Source organism: Vombatus ursinus, unplaced genomic scaffold (assembly GCF_900497805.2).
Source record: "Vombatus ursinus unplaced genomic scaffold, bare-nosed wombat genome assembly UNPS02008961.1, whole genome shotgun sequence".
Lineage (NCBI taxonomy): Eukaryota > Metazoa > Chordata > Mammalia > Diprotodontia > Vombatidae > Vombatus > Vombatus ursinus.
In genome coordinates, this window is record NW_020948739.1 from 5,233,923 (window position 1) to 5,251,648 (window position 17,726).

The following is a 17,726-nucleotide window of genomic DNA, read 5'->3' on the forward strand; positions in this document are numbered from 1 at the left end:
AACAGGAATTATCTTGTTTTTGTGTCCATGACTTCTAGGTCTAGGAATGGTGCTTTGCCTATATTATGTGCTCAATATGTTTTTGTCCATCACTTTTATCTGCAAAGATATATATCCTTCCCATTGCTTAGGCACAATACATCCAGTAAGTGGCTTGATAAGTGATTTTACAAATTCCAAATAAAATGAAAAATGGATTAGGAGCTATTGTTATCAGCATTATCTAGTACTTTAAAGGATCCGTGATCTTTTCTTCTCAGAAGAGTGATATGGATCATACCCATTCACACCTGCCCATCTGACATCTGTCTAACACTTTAAGACTTGCAAAGTATATTTCTTATAGTTCTCATTTAGGTCTCACAAAAAAAAATCCCTTTGAGTCCTTATTATGTCCATTTTATTGATGAGGTAAATGAGGATCTTTGAGTTTGTGATTTGTTCCAGGTCTTGGTGTAAAAGCATTGCAGGAAGGATCTGTACCCATGTCTTGCTAATTGATTCCAAGTCTAATGCTCTATCTCATACATTATGTTGTCTCTCTATGTAAATAAATTGTTAGGTTTTTTTTTCAGAATTGGAAGGTAGAATATACTAATAGTGGTTAATATTTTGTCAAAATGTACATGTATCATTTTACTGACAAAAAAACCCTTAAAACATTGATTCCTTTATTGAATATAATGTCTTAAGCATTCAGTTAACCTGATAATAAAAGTAGTAGAGTTTATTCATTATAAAATTTATAATGAATGATGCAGTGCAATAGATATTGGCAACTTTTTGGTTAGCTACTTAAAAAGAAATTTGCAAAGCTAGTAGAACAGAGCAAAAAACCCAAAAAAACAAAAAAACAAAACCCATTATTTCTACCAGTTAATAATTTGTTACTTCAGGAATTTACAAACACCACTAGTTTTCTTTTTTAAAAAGTCACCAATTCTAAAGAACAAAAAACCTTTATGGGAGACTTATATGGCCACAGAAGTTGAAGGTACTATCCTTATTTTACAAATGAGAAAATAATTGCTGTTCAAAGAAGATCAACCTGGCATCTACCCCTATTTCACTTGAGCAAGTTATAGTCTCTCTGTGCCCTACCTATAAAATGAGACTAATAACACATTTTTGACTGGAAGACAGGATACTGTTCCAAATTGTTTCTGGAGAACCTTCCCAGCTCTAAGATCATCAGTGCTATTTGTCTGTGATGTTTTGTTTCTTAGAGAATATGCTGATTGTGAGGCTAGGTGGTTCGGTTGGCAGGTTTGCCTTGAAGTCAAGAAGGCATTGCTGGGTTCAATACCTATCTCTGATTCCTGTTAGTCATGCGACTGGAAAAATTACTTAGCCTTTTAGTGTCCCAGGACGGGTAGAGGCAGGAGTTGGGTAATTTGTACTGTGTGTGGGAGTTTTCACGTCTTTAGCTGCCTACATTGATTAAATTGCAGATTCACACATGTGATTATATACTACATTACATTTATATACTCTATGAGAAATCAATAAGGAAGTTACTGTTTTTCTTTGCAATAGATTTTAGCAATCAGAATTTACAAACATTTAATTCCATGGATTCTGAAAAGGCTAAAGAAAAGATTCACCTAAATTAGAGTTCATCTTCATCAATATTTTTGGCACTAGAACTGTGCTAATTCATACTCAAAACACATTTTTCAAATCTGCTGAGAATCAGCAGTGTTTTGTCCTCAAAACAGTGTTATAGTTGCACAGGAAATAAAAGTTCATGTTGATCATTTTACTGACACTTTATTCCAGTCATTTCAGCTTTTCTCCCCTGCTTATATAGACCTTTGCCAGGAAAAATCTAATATTAAGTTTTGTAAATTAATCATTTATGAGTTCTCTGGATTCTTGAAAATATTAATTTCTCCTCAAATTAACTTCATTTGGAAGTGATGAACATTCTGTTAGTTGCCTTGCAATCACTTTGTTAACTGGCTCAGGGAAATCACCTCAGTAAGCCAGTTGGCTCTGTGATGTGTCTGGGTCGTCAGAGCTGGTTTCTGTGGCATCACTTCAATTGCTTGTTCCCCACATAACACTGTGTCTTTCTCAAAACTGTTGATCCCACAGGCCTGTTAAGTCAGAAGTAAAAGTATGCTACTGATTCTGTGTCTTTTTTTGCCTGGAGGTTCTGAAGAACCAATCCTTACTTACAATGGAATCTGTCAATGGACCTTGTTTTTCAAGATTCTGCAGTAGATGAGAAAAAACAAGGAGATAGAGAAGGCCCTGGTTCTAACCAAGTATCTGTCTGATGGAAGAGAAAGGAAGAGAATGTGAGGACATTATCACCAGCATTAGTCATCTGCTATTGTCAGAGGATTCATAATTACCCTTAAGCACTTAACATGTACATTTTATTGTAAAGCAATGAAAAGACAGTTTAAGAAAAGAGTGCGAAAAATCTATTTACTGAGACTGATAACCTCTCCATAATGTTCATCAAAATGCAGGTGATGATGGGTAATAGATTATATACATGTAGGCATGGCCAGACTCTAGATTACCCTGTGTGAGGAGTCAAAGAGTTTTAGTCTTTTTGGATTTTAGTCTGGACTTGACTACCAACCAGTTTTTTGACTGGTCATCATTCTGAAACTCAGTTTACTTATCTATGTGAAAAATAATACCTGGCCTACTTATCTCACAGAGTTATTATGGGGCTCAGGTGCAAACTTCTTTTGTAAAGACAGCTTAAGGAGTGCACATGTCAGTCTAAGCCATTCCTTTTGCTCTTCATTTTCAGCCATGTGTGTTCAGTATGAATTTTATGGGGGCTTAGACTGCTGGTGGTGAGTGCCTTAGGTATTCTGTGTCATACATGAAGTCTTTTCAATTCAGCAGAACCTGCCAGAGCTTATGCTGTACTGGCTTAGCTTGAGTGTACCAAGGTCATCTCAATACTACAATGAAACATGAGAGTAGAGTTTCTGTAAGATCTGTAAGGTTATAATCTATTTGATAAAGTAGGATCTAATAATAGAATGTAAACTCCTAGAGTTCAGGGATTGTACCAGTTTTGTATTTGTATCTCTAGTGCTTGACACATAGTAGGCATGTAATCAGTGTTTGTTTGGTTGATTATCTAGCAGCTGAAATTTGCCTCCTGTTGTCCTTTGTGTTTTCCCCTTCTGGTGTTCTCTGCAAAATCAGCAGTTCCCCACTTATCTGAAGGAAATCTATAGTTCCAGTTGGATGAGATTCTAAGTTTGGTTTTCACCAAAATATTTTGCTATAACACAAGATAATGTGTTTTGCTAATAGGATATATTTTTTTCCTTTGGTCTTGGCAAGTGAAATACAATATATGACTGGCTCCTTTTTGCCTCCTTTTCTGTTACAAACGATTTCTCTCACATTTACTTTCTCTTCCATATTTATTACTCTGGTTTATTGTCAGTTTGGTCATCAGTATGTCATGTGTAGAAAATGGCATGATTCATATCTCTGATTGCTCCTACTTTTTTCTCTTTAAATGATGTTCCACAATACCAGATCATACACAAATAAGATTCTAGACTCCATTGGAGTTTTTGTGGTTTAATCATTTTGTATTGATTTCAAAGTTCTCTGAATTCATCCAGCAATAAATATTTTATCCAAAATAAAATAATCAAGTTCAAGAATAAGATATTCTCTACACACACACACACACACACACACACACACACACACACACACACACACCCTTACACCTTGAAATCCTCATTTGAAGGTATGCCTAACTTGGTAGACCATCATTTTATAGTAGTTTTGGTAGGATTTTCTTAGTAATTTGAATTGGAAACTTCAGTCATGACTTGGTATTTTTAGATGTGAACTAACCTGGAACATTCACTTGTCAGCATTTTCACATAAATGTTTTCTATATGAGTCTCTAAGATAAAAGATGGTTGTGTTCTTTAAATAAATTATTATTATTATTAATTTTTAGTTTTCTTGATGTTTTCATAGCATTCTACTGGTATGAGACAAGATTTAGATAAGACCAAGTCCCTACACTAACAAAGTTTATAGTCAAGTAGAGTGATAAGAACTCCATCCATTAATTAAGTTTGAGTAGTTTAATTTTAATATCTCATTGTCCAGAAATGGATCCTCTAAAAGACGAAAATTTATGTGTCAGAGTAACAAAGATGTGGTAATACTGCAGAATGTTCCCTTCTTAAATCTCAGAACTATTAATACGTCTAATATTGTGTTGTTGGCCTGATGCCAGAGAAAAAGCAAAATCATATATCTAGACTAAAGACCAAAGTAATTTCTGATGAGTATTAAAATAGAGAACTTTCACTCCTATACACCTAATATTGTATATTTCTTGAATGAAATACAGTTTAGAAAAATGTGTACCTCAGTTACAGCTTTTAAATATATAATCTGAAATCTTTCCGAAATATTTTGAGACAAATTTGGCAGAACCTTTATTTTGTAAATTGCTTGGAATTTCATGTAGGTGTGTACATAATTTTAGAATCAGTTGCAGATGAAAGTTTATGGGTCTTCCTTGAGGGGGGAAATATTTTCAGTTTTAAAAAAAGCATTTATTACTGCTGTATTGCTAACCATGAATTATTATTCATTTATCATTGTTTCCCCATGAGGTTGCTGAATGCTGCTATGCAACTAGATATTCTAAATATGAAATTTGATTTAATATTTTTCATTATGTATTTTTTATAACTGCATTTATTCTGAGAAGGATTCAAATGTGCTACTAAGTATTTTTTTCCAGTTCCCATTGTCATTAAGCCCTGAAAACACACATGACAGTATATCCTAAACTCCTATTCTTTTGAGGACTAATTAGTCAAAATATTTACCAAACACCCACTATATTCTAGGCAGACCAATACAATGAATGAAAATAATCCCAAACCCCAAAAATTTACATTCTACAGGGCGAATTGTGTGTGTGTGTGTGTGTGTGTGTGTGTGTGTTTCTACAAGGGTAGGACTCGGGCTGGGGGGTGATAAGGACTAGACCTTTGAGTTATATTGCAGTGAAAGGTTAAATGACTTGTCCAGTGTTGCATTGTCAGTATATGTGTCAGTTAAGATCAAATGTCAAGTCTTTCTGGCTCCAGGAACAGCTTTTTGTCCACTGTGCCTCACAGCCTCTATATAAGTATGTACAAAATAAGTATAAAGAGAATAAAAGTAATTAAGTATAAAGTAGTTAGGGAAGAGCATTAGCTGTTGGGGTGATCACAAATGGCTTCACGTAGAAAGGAGTGCTAGAGATTCATCATGAGGCAGAGGTGAGGTAGTATGTTCCAGATACATGAACCAGTCCTTTTAAAAGCAGAGACAGAGGATTACATGAGAGAAACAGAGAGAAGGCCAGTTAGGCTGCATTGCAGAGAATGGTAGGGAGGATAATGTATGATGTGGCTGAGAAAGGTTGAAACCAGGCTGTGAAAGGCTTTAAAAGCTAGACAAAGAAATTCATATTTTATTCAAATGGCAGTAGGGAACCACTTGAGTTTACTCAGTTGGGGAATAGCATTTTTAATCTGGAAATCACTTTGGAGGGAGAAGAGATTTAAAACTGAGACCCCTGTTAATAAGAAGCTATTGCAGTGATCGAGGCAAGAGGTAATGTGTGCCTGACCTAAGGTTGTAGCTTTGTGAGCAGTAGAAAGGGTTGAGGTACAGGATATGTTGTGAAGATTAAAATAGCGACTTGACAACTGGTTGAGTATATGGGATGAGGAGAATTGAGGAGTTCAGGATAATACTAAGGTTATGAACCTGGAAGACTAGAAGGCTGGGTAGAAGGCTTTGGTAGAAGTATAAAAGTTTGGAAATATAGAACCTTTTTAGAGAAAGATGAATGAGTTCTGTTTAGGATGTCTTAAGGTTGAGATGTCTCCAGAACATCCAATTTGAAATGTCTGATAAACATTTGATAATAGAAAACCAAAGGTCAGGGGATAATTTGAAGGTGGAGATACACACACACACACACACACACACACACACACACACACACGTGCGCACACGCACACACATACACATAGCTATCTATATTTATATCCATGAGGCTACCTTGAACTGACAGACATTTGGAATATGTCATCTTGTACTGTTACCTTCATAATTTTGCTCTTCTTGCTTAACGATTGTGATACCCATTTATAGCATCAAGGTATACTTTACTTCAAAAATAATATTTAAAATAGTATACAAACTATTTATCAAACTGGTTTTTAGAATGTTATGTTATTTATGATATAATAATTGCTTTATGATTACATTTTAATGATATTAAGATGACATAAAAATTTCCCTGAAGTAAATTTTAACTACTTTGTTTGTGTTCTATCTGCCTCCAGGTAATGCTTTCCCATGGACAATCAGTTTGTATCATTTCAGCGTTTACACCCTGCTTGGACACCAACTGACACTCGGGTTAGTACAGCCAATGGGTTGTACATCTACTCTGGCTGTCACTTCTCAAAAGCTGGTTGCCGTGGGGCCCGAATCCAGACATTCATTTGTTGTCTGTCTCCATGTTGACCTAGAGTCACTTGAGATAAAATGTTCGAACCCCCAGGTTGGTACATTTAACTGATTTATGAAAGGAAATTTAAAATAACTTGATTTAAGTACAATTGTTTTCCATTTTGTTGAAGAGGTTCTTTTCTATTAAGCATCTTATATTTTAACTGGGCCATCAAGATCAGGGTGGTTAGATTAAGATTTGCTTTGAAGGTCTCTCAAGTTTTGTAATTTAAACTCTTCTGAAAATGTAATAGCTACAGCATAAATGCATCTTTTGGCTGATGGATTGAAATCAGTTGCAGATGTAGTTTTTAAATGTTGAAGAACCACTTTACTGTCACTCTGGATGTGACTACTGAAGTGATAAAATGTAATTTTCAATTACATTCTCACTCAGACCTTTTTTGGTTCAACATCCAGTGCTTTCACATAAGTGATGGCATATTTTGTTTTGAAAGGCACTTCTGCCCTTCTCAAGATGGTTATTTGTTAGACATAGGCCAAGTATATGTTCTCTACATTTTGATGACTAATTAAGTTATATATCACCCAGGCTTGCCCAAGTTATTTAAAACAGTTTTCTGCTTTATATTTTTCCACGTATTAACTGGATTCCTAATTTGATTATCGAAGCTAAGCTTTATTTGAATTTACTTCTATGTAATGTTAAAAAAAAATTCTCTTTAGAAAACACATCTCAGTTTGAATAAATGTTTATCCCACTGTTAACTGCCATTCTTTCTGATGTAACTTCAATTTGAGTGAGATATTTGGTGACCTTTTTTTTTTTTAAACTGATCTTTTCCTCTTTGATTTGATTTCTTTTGTCATACTCCCTTTTATTTTTATTTTTGTTGACTTAATCAGGTGTGCATTTGGAAACATCCAATCTTTCCTGTTAAACTCTTGGATTGTACCTTCTCATAATGAAGCTAAATGATTTTATTTGAATGCAACTTTCTAATAAAATATCTGTTGTTTCATAAAATCCAGGAAGCTACCCATTGCTTGTAAGAACAAAAATAATTTCTTTGAGAATCTGTTGTTAAATATTCTTCCCCCATGTGGGATATTTATTTGTTCCATTTAGATGGAAACTTGTCTGAGCATTGCTGTTTCATCAGGAGACCATCATGAATCTGTCTCAAAAAAGGCTTCTTCTGACATTCATTCCCCTCTGCTAAATTTTGCTCTATGTATACTACCACCATTTGCAAAGAAGAGAAACTGACCCTTTTTTTTTTTAAGTCTAGCGAATCACTAGAATAGTAACAAAATGAAGCCAAGCAGATATAAAAGTTGGGAAAAGACATTCCATTATATTTCCCAAGTAGGAGCTGAAACAGTGAGTATAAAAATGCTGAATAGCCACTATTGATGCAAAATACCCTTAGCATGTACACAGGTCACAGAGATCGTCAGGGTAGTTTGTGGGATTAAAGAGACATGCGTAGCTACAAGAAAAACATAATTGAATTTGCCTTGTAAATGACTGAGAAATTTTTCTCCCAGGTTTCTCTAGAGAGGCAGCTCTTTATAGCTGGTCTGCCTCTCTGGCCATAGTAGTTTGAGGGTAATGAGGAATTTGACAAGAGTTTTTAAAGGCTTCGGAGAGAAGAAAAAATTATTCCCTCTGCTCTGCTTCTCTCCCATACTCTGGCTTTTTCTTTTTCTTCCACCCTTAAAAACCTCTATCTTTGCCCCCCTCATGGCTACAACCTACCTAGGTCTAATTACTTCTCCCTTTATCGCTTTCACTTATTGCTTTAGTACCATTCCCTATATGCATTTCTGTTACTTCCTAAAAGGAAAGCAATCTGACAAAACTAACACATCCTAAAGTGTGGATCACTGATGATCATCTCTACCTTCTTTTAAGTGATTGCTTTTTAATTCAAATGAGTATCTAATTGGTAGAAGTTCACCATTGTTGGGAGAGGAGAGAGTAGCCCATTCAATTCCCTCTACCTTTATGTAAGCTTCTTACAAATATCTGTTGTGTCTTAGTTATTTTTATAGTTTGGGGAAACTACATGCAGTCTAATACATGCAGTCTAATACTCCAGTGAATCTGTGTTTTCATCAGTGTGAATATTCCTGTCTAACATGTGGATATTTTGTAACTCTTGTCATCTTCCAGTAAATTGGCTGCGGGGTTGGGTTGGGAAATAGGACTTCCTTTTGTTCTCTTGATTTGGTAGAAACCAATTAACATGTAGAATTATAATAGCTCTTAATGCACTATTAGCTGATTTTTCTGTGCATTGTGCATAATAGATACTACTGAATATCTGGTAAATGAATATAAGGCCAGCCCTTGTAGGGGAGAGAACAGAGTGTTTGTGAGTGCCCAGCTCCTTCCTTCTAGTTTAGGGAGAAAGGAAGTGAATAAGAAATTGCACAAAAGTTATAATAGCTACTATTTATATAGCACTTTAAGGTTTGCAAAGTGCTTTACAAACAGCTCGCTTTTATACTCACTGCCGTTCTAGAAAGTATTATTATTATCACCCCCATTTTAATTATGTGGAAATTAAGGCCGAGGGATGAGATGGCTCAAAGTCACACTAATAATAAGCTATCCTCACAGCTAATAAGTATCTTCCTTACAGTCCGTTCTCGGTACTCTAACTGTGCACTAACCAGCTGCATCTAAACATAAAACGAATATAGCTACAACATAAACTTGTTCTGAGACCCGTGTCAAGATACCTACATTTGTATATAATTCAAGTAGCTGAAAGATGGCCTTTGGTGGGAAGGAAGACAACAAAAAGTATGGAAGAATGCAGTCCCTTCCTTTTTCTAGAAAGAATCATGAAGGAGCAGTTAGCTATTTCTTTTCCCATACTTGCCTCCTCTGTGTGTAGAGCCTAAGATCAGTTGGCCTTGGTTTCATCTTTCATTTTCCATTAATAATGGGAGACAGCTCATAAAACAGGAGAAAGAGCTCCCCTACTCTAAGCCAAGCCTCCTTTAGAATCCAGCTATCCATAGTGCCCTAGCTTCTAACAAATGAAAGGACTGCCCATCTAAAGAAGTTGTAGCCTGGGTCCACCTGAATTTCTAAGAGGTCCAGAGTGACTGCATATATAATGATCATTTTAACAGAATCATGATTAGACAGTAGTATATTTCAAAGGTGATTTTTTTTTTTAAAGGAAGAATCTGGTCAACTAGTGTTACAGGCAGAGCTGCATTGGGTATTTTGGTCCCTTACACAGTGCTCTGGGAGCAAATTAACCGGTTCAGGATCTAAGCCTCAGTTCAACATCCTCAAAAATCTAACTTAATCAGTTTACTTGTTAGTGATCAGGATTTTGAAAGCTCAGTTATACTAACCAAACTCACATGAGACTGATTTATAAACCAAAATCCTAGTTTATTTATAGCAGAAGGTGGCAGGATAAATGATTCCATTATATACATGATACCCATTCTGGTTGGATAAGACCTATTCAGGAGATCGAATTACAAAATCTGCTTCCTCAGTGAGTATAGGATCTGAGCTAAGAAATTTGGATTTTCTGTTAAACTTGGTTAATTTGATCCATTGTCTCCTCTTCTAAGAATAGGTCATAGTCTTCTGAAATCATAGGGAACTTTCTTCTATGGACAGTGGCAGAGATGCATTGGGCACTTCTTTTTTCTATTTCTTTTTTATAGGTTTTTGAAATGACAACTTTAACGTGTATTAGTTATATTGAGAGACAAGTTGGTATAGTGGAAAAAATAATGGCTCTGGAGTTGGTGGGATGGGGTTTGATACCTCCCTATTTCTACATGGGCAGACTTTCTTGCCCTCCATTTGCTTATTTCTAAACTGAGATGGTTATGTGAAATAATTTCTTCCACTTCTAAATTTATGATCTTGTGTTATAATTTTTTAATCAAAGTTTGGTTATTATTAATTGCATTTTAAATTAGTGTTTCCTTTTTTGGGAAGAGACCCTAGTGTCATCAGCATTTAGCAATTAAACATTTCCTAGGATGGCTTGTGTATAGTTGGCTTTTGATTTTTGTTCTCAGCCATTGGGGTGATTTTTTCATGCCCTCAAAATTTCTGGAGTTTAACTTTACTTGTAATTTGCATCGCACGATGCACAACCTATAGATATATCATTAAATGTGTGCCGTATTAAGATTTTTGTTTGTGAAGCATGGTTGTCATCTCCCAATTATAAAATAATTAGAAAGAACATTGCTAGGCACAAAAGAGTGTATAAAACTCCATTACACGTCTCTTTCAGAATGCTCAAATAAATGTATCACTCTAGGTTTCTCTGGGATCTTATGTTTGTATTTCATAATTCCTACTTTGTTCTCTTTGTCTTTTCATCAGAAATTGTTGGAAGTCTTGTGTTCTGTTAAAGATCCAACTTTGCAGTTTAAGTTATTTGTAGTTCTAAGTTTGGATCTTTTATCTCTTGGCTTATTGCATTCTCCTTTGACTAATAGTAGAAGCTGCTGGTCTTTTGTGATCCTGACTGTAGTTCCTTGGTGCTTAAACTCCTTTCATGATACTTAAAGTATTTTTTTCTATGATGTGGGAGCCTTGAATTTTGGCTATGATATTTCTGGGTCTTTTATTTTGGGCTTCCTTTCAACAGGTGATCAGTGGATTCTTTCTGTTTTTTTTTTTTGTTTAAATTTTTATTTTTACATATGGAAAAATCAAATATACATTTAACCCAATTTGGTTGCAAGTTCCTTAGCTTTTGCTTTTTCCGGTTTGGAAACATGAGCCAATGATTTTGGACCCAGAACATTGCCACCCCAGTGATAACGGATCTCATCATATCTGTCGTTGTAATTGGTTTTGATGGCTTCTACCAGCTTACCCAGGGCTCCCTTATCTTCAGGATTAACCTGTGTTAATTATACAATTCTTTCTTTGAACTAAGTGACCCAGTCTGGCTCTACCTTTGATAATACAGGAAGAAACCTCCATTTTTTGTCAAAAGGCAGGTAAGAAAAACACTGGCTCAATGTGGTCCTTGTCACGTGCAGTCATTACCAACTGTGTTTTCTTGTTTTCTGCCAGGGTGATTACAATGTTAACACCTGTTGTGAGGACAGGTGGTCTCTTGGTGGGGATGTCTCCTTTCCCTGCAGCTTTTTGTTCAACCCAAGCCCAGCAGCCTTTGCTTCTCTTGCTTTGTCTGTACTTGAGAGCCAGTTTAAGCAGTTGAGTAGCTGTCTGATGATCCAAAGCATGGGTGAACTGGTTAATTGTTGGGGGCACTTTCAAACGCTTATAAAGAATAGACCTTTGGTGCTGCAGTCTGATGTATCAAGGCCATTTGACAAATTGAGTAAGATCCTTTTTGGACTGGATGACCTGACCAATGCCAAAGTTCTTGGGCTTCTTCTCAAACAAAGGATTAACCGCTTTCTTGGTCTCTTGCGGCTTTACTACAGCAAGGGCCTGAGCTACCTTCTTCCAGTTGGCCTTCTTCTCTTTTGGCATCTTGGCTGGCAGAATGAGACAATTCTTTCTATTTTTTTTACTTTGCCTCCTGTTTCTAACATATCTGGGCAGTTTTTATTTACGATTTCTTAAAATGATAGTGTCAAAGTTGGTGTTTTTTTTTTTTAAATAATGATTTTCAGAGAATTCAGTGATTCCTAAATTCTCTCTCCTTGAACTGTTTTCTGGGTCAGTTATTTTTAAAATCAGATATCTTGCATCTTTTTCTACTTTTTTCAATCTTTTTATTTAGTTCTAATATTTCTTGCTGTTTCCTAAAGTCATTGATTTCTATTTTGTCCATTGTAGTTTACAGAGATTCTACTTCTTGGATAAGTAGCAGGTAGTCTTTACCACTTTCTTTGCTAAGTTACTTGTTCTCCCACTAATTCTTTCCTTCACATCTTTTGTTGATTTTTAATTTCTTGCTTCATTTCTTCTAGTGATTCATGTTGTTTTTGTGGAAAATCTACTTTTTGCTTTTTAGTCTCTGCTTACAGTTATTATAGAATTACTCTCTGAATTGAGAATATTTGTAAATTTGCAATAATTTTTATACTAATTAGTTTTTTCAGGGAGCAGCTAGGTGGCGTAATGGATAGAACACCTGCCCTGAAGTCAGGAGGACTTGAGTTCAAATCCGGCTTCAGACCAAACACTTGACACTTACTAGCTGTGTGACCCTGGCCAAGTCACTTAACCCCAATTGCCTAAAAGTAAAAAAAACTGATTAGTTTTTTCTTTGGTTTGCTTACCTTGCCAGCTTTAGTTCCTTGAGTGGGGCTTTATTCCAGGGCCAGGCTCTGCCCCTTGCTGTACTTTTGGGTGGAGTGGTCCACAATTTAATTCAGTAAATATTTACTGAGCCTGCTATGTTCCAGGCACTGTGCTAAATGTTAGGGATACAAATAAGGATACAAAAAAAATTATTTCATAAAGTTAGAAAAAAATAATAAGATTCATTTGGAAGAACAAAAGGTCCAGAATATCAAGGGAACTAATGAAAAGAAATGCAGAGGAAGGTGGCCTAGCCCTTCCAGATCTTAAATTGTATTATAAAGCAGCAATTATCAAAACTGCTTGGTACTGGCTGAGAAATAGAGTATCAGTGGAATAGATTAAGTATGCAAGACACAGTAGTCAATGACTATAGTTATCTATTATTTGATAAACCCAAAGACTCCAGCCTCTTGGATAAGAACCCACTCGTTAACAAAAACTGCTGGGAAGACTGGAAAAGAGTATGGCAGAAACTAGGCATAGATCAAAACCTCCCACCATTTACCAAAATAAAGTCAAAATGGGTTCATGATTTAGATATAAAGGCTGATACTGTAAGCAAACTGGGAGAGCATGGAATAGTTTACCTATCAGATTTATGGAGAACAGAAGAATTCATGACCCAACAGGAGATAGAGAACATTATGAAAAGCAAGATGGATAATTTTGATTACATTATATTGAAAAATTTTTGCACAAACAAAGCCAATTCAACCAAGATTAGAAGGAAAGTAGAAAATTGGGAAAGAATGTTTACAACCAGGCTCTCTGGTAAGGGCCTTATTTCTAAAATATATAGGGAATTAAGTCAAATTTATAAGAATACAAGTCATTCTCAAATTGATAAATGGTCAAAGGATATGAACAGGCAGTTCTCAGATAAAGAAATTAAAGCCATCTATAGTCATAAGAAAAAATGTTCTAAATAACTGTTGATTAGAGAAATGCAAATCAAAACAACTCTGAGGCACCACATTACACCTATCATATTGGCCAAGATGACAAAACAAGAAAATGATAAATGTTAGAGAAAATGTGGGAGAAGTGGAACACTAATACATTGTTGGTGGAGTTGTGAACTGATCCAACCATTTTGGAGAGCAATTTGGAACTATGCCCAAAGGGCTATAAAAATGTGCATATCCTTTGACCCAACAATAGCACTTCTAGGGCTGTATCTCAGAGAGATCATACAAATGGGAAGAGGACTCACATGTGCAAAAATATTTATAGCAGCTCTTTTTGTGGTGGCAGAGAATTGGAAATTGAGAGGATGCCCATCAATTGGGGAATGGCTGAACAAGTTGTGATATATGAATATAATGGAATACTACTGTGCTATAAGAAATGATGAATAGGCTGACTTCAGAAAAACCTGGAAAGACTTGTATGGACTGATGCTGAGTGAAGTGAGCAGAACCAGGAGAACATTGCACACAGTATAGCTGTGTGACCCTGAGCAAGTCATTTAACCCCATTGCCTAACCAAAAAAAACCCAAACAAACAAAAACCATGAACCATAACAGCCACATTGTGCAATGACTAATATTGATAAACTTAACCCTTCCCGGATCTAAGACATCTCCAAAGGCCTCGTGATGGAAAATGCTATCCACATCCAAAGAAAGAATTGTGGAGTTTGAATGCAGATTAAAGCATACTATTTGCTATTTTTTTTCTTCTGTTGAGTTTTGTTTCCTCTCTTTCTGGTGGTTCCTCCTATTGGTTCTAATTCTTACAACATCACTAATGTGAAAATGTATTTAATAGGAATGTATATGTATAGCCTGTATCAGATTGTGCACCGTCTTGGGGAGGGTGGTGGGGAGGAAGGGGGAGAAAAATTTTAAACTCAAAAGCATATAGAAGTGATTGTCAATAAATCAAAATAAATTAATTAAAAAAAGAAAAAGAAAATGAAAGACAGCCCCTGCCCTCAAGGAGCATAGAATCTAATGGGGAAAGACAACACACTAGAACAGAGGTTCCCAAACTTATTTGGCCTATCGACCCCTTTTAAAAAAAAAAAATGCTTAGTGCCTCCCTGGAAATCTATTTTCTTTAGCCCTTTAATTTTTTTTTTTAAATTTGCATCATTTCAAAAATATATGAATTTTTTAAATGATGCATCTTAAATATAATAATTTATTGTAAATTTGTGGGGTTTTTTTCCTGCATTGAAATTTTGATGACACAATATTGCATCGTGTAACCATGTAGTATTGTGTTGTAAGCAAGTAATTACATAACACACATATTCCTGTGACTGCATGCTGGACTTACCAACAAGGTGCGACATGTTGTCCTGCCAACACTTGCTTTTTAAGACCTGTCAGCAGACTTGACCATTGATTGGTTATAACTTGCCTCTTGTGTGTTTATTTGGAAAATAATGTAGTCACTATGACTTCAACTCTGTTACATACCAGATGAAACATGTACAAATGGTTTTACAAAATTTTCTTCTCTTCTTTCCTTATGCTTCCACCTCCCACTTATTTTTATTCAACGCTCCCTCAGTAGCACCCGAGGCTACTACCACCCTCCACCCCCATCAGTCCAGTGCCTCCTAGAGGGCAGGATCACCCACTTTGGGAATCTGTATAGTAGAGGAATCTGGAAAGGACAGGAGTGGAAGACTAACCACCAGAGAATACACAGTGGCATAAGGGCATCTTGTTCGGTGGAGTTGAGACCAAGCAGAGATGCAGATCCAAAATGGCGTGATCTACTTGGTCTCACTCACCATGGGTCCTCTTTCTTTCTCTGCTTCTACTCCTTTGGATCTCTGTGGTTCAAAGTGCTAGATGTTTAGAACCCTGTCTTTTGTTTCAGGACAGAGTGTTAGGAATCTCAGAGGCCATCAGCCTGGGGATTTCTTGAATGAGTGTTGTGGTACCATATTAATCATTAACCCTGTGTGCTTCCCTAGCCTACGAAGTTCTGCACCCAGGGAGTTTCCTAGGGGAAACTTTCTGCTGTTGCTGCCTGTAGACACAGAGCTTTGAATATTACCCTGGAGTGGCAGGCTACCCTGCATTGGCATTGGCTTGGCTGGCAACCCCTTTTACTCCTGTTTTCTAGCTATGTGTTGTGGCAGCTTGTGCAGGTCTGAGGTGGATAGATTCACTGGATGTAGATATTCATCAGATTACTTGATCATTATTCAGTTTGGTACAAACTTTAGGATTTTACTGGGAGATTAAATTATTTGCTCAGGGTAACATAGGTAGTGTTCATTAAATGTAGGTCCTTTCAGGCCAGAGCTAGGCCTCTTCCATTGTGCTACACCCCCTCCTAAATGAACCAACTAAAGTCTAGAGAAGTTAAGTGACTGAACCAAAGTCGCACAGGCTATTGTTACATAGCCAGCATTCAAATTTGGGACTTCTGGCTCAAATGCTACAAGTTCTTTGTTCACTAAAAATGAAGATAGCAAATTGCATTTAAGAGATGTTTATTTCAGTACATCTATATTACCGTTTTATACAAAAATCCCTTCGTGTAATTTACTTTGAGCCAGAGCCTATGTTGAAATCATGGTATGATGGGTTTAAAAATCCTCCCACTCTTTGTCACTTTATATCAAAAGGGCTCTCTCCTCTGCCTTATAAAGTGTAATTAATGGCTTTATTTTCTAGTGTATGTAAATAGATCCTGGGTGAAGAGGTATCAAAAAAGGAGCCTACATGCTGGAAGGATCTGGAATCAAGCCATTTATGACTCTCAGGCTCCTTTGTCCTTCAAGCCCTGTGGGCGTACGTCAGTGCCTTGGCCATAGAATAGGCTGTGAATCCCAGTTAAGACCTCAGATCTCCTGGTTATTTACCATTGCATGTTTATTATTGCTGAGCAGATTCACATGAACTTAATGGAGGTGGGACCTTAAACAGCAGTCAATCAGTGGGTAGTCTAGACTGTAACATTCCTTCATTTCCTTTCTCCCTCCCAATCCCTTTCAAACACAAGGATTCTGTCATTAGTAGTTTATTAACCTTGCACAGTTGGATTAGATAAAGTTTGCTGAGCCATTAGTTTGTTAACCTAACCTTAAATGTATCTGGCCAAGCCAGTTCTTGGGTACATAAGAGTTTCGCAGTATATAGGTGGGTCAGTCATTGGTCAAATACAGAGTCACTCTGTCACATAGGGCTTAGAAATAGGCCAGTCATATCATTAGTTTTCATCGAAAGCACATTCACATATATTGCTGCCAAACCTAAACAAAAATGTTTTAATGCAGTTTGAAAATAGGCATTATTATATTTTCAGTATATATTTGGCAAAATAATGTGGATATAGAGGGAAGTAAACATACCCTCAAGCTATTCTCATATCTTTTCTTCCATTCATTATGAGACTTTCAGAAAAAGCTAGCTATGCTGTTTGTTTCCACTTACTTTCTTCCTACTCATTTCTTAGCCCAGTGCAGTCTGACTTCTGACCTCATCACTCCACTAAAAGTACCCTTTGCCCAGTTGTCAGTGATTTTCAAATTGCCAGATATTTTGGTCTTTTTCCATTCTTTGACCTTGTTGACTACTCTACATTCTTGGACGTTGTTGAGCACCACAATCTCCTGGATACTCTCTTCTCTATAGGTTTTCATAATACTTCTTTTGTTTTTCCACCTGCTTGTCTATCCACTACTTCTTAGTCTTCTTTGCTGCCTCCTCCTCAGTGTCTCCCCCCACCATCAACTGTACTTTTGTTCAGAGAGGTTCTGCAGACTCACTCTAAGAGAGTCAAGAATATTTATTAAGTATCTACTATGGCAACTAGGTAGCATAGTGGATAGAGCACTGGCCATGGAGTCAGAAGGGCCCAAGTTTAAATCCAGCCTTAGACACTTAACTAGCTGTGTGACTCTGGACAAGCCATTTAAACTAATTGCCACACACACACACACACACACACACACACACACACACACACACACAC

At 36.4% G+C, this 17,726-nt stretch overlaps 1 protein-coding gene and 1 pseudogene across 3 annotated transcripts in view; one reads left to right on the top strand and one right to left on the bottom strand.

Annotated features, from left to right (window-relative positions):
* VPS13B (vacuolar protein sorting 13 homolog B) overlaps positions 1–17,726 on the top strand; it is a 1,004,773-nt gene that overhangs the window by 493,836 nt on the left and 493,211 nt on the right. For all 3 annotated transcript variants that reach the window (XM_027849971.1, XM_027849973.1, XM_027849972.1), the window contains exon 24: positions 6,366–6,586. In XM_027849971.1, coding sequence (XP_027705772.1) covers positions 6,366–6,586 — 221 coding nt within the window. The remainder of the gene's footprint in view (positions 1–6,365; positions 6,587–17,726) is intronic.
* Positions 11,221–12,016, bottom strand: LOC114034325 (annotated as a pseudogene).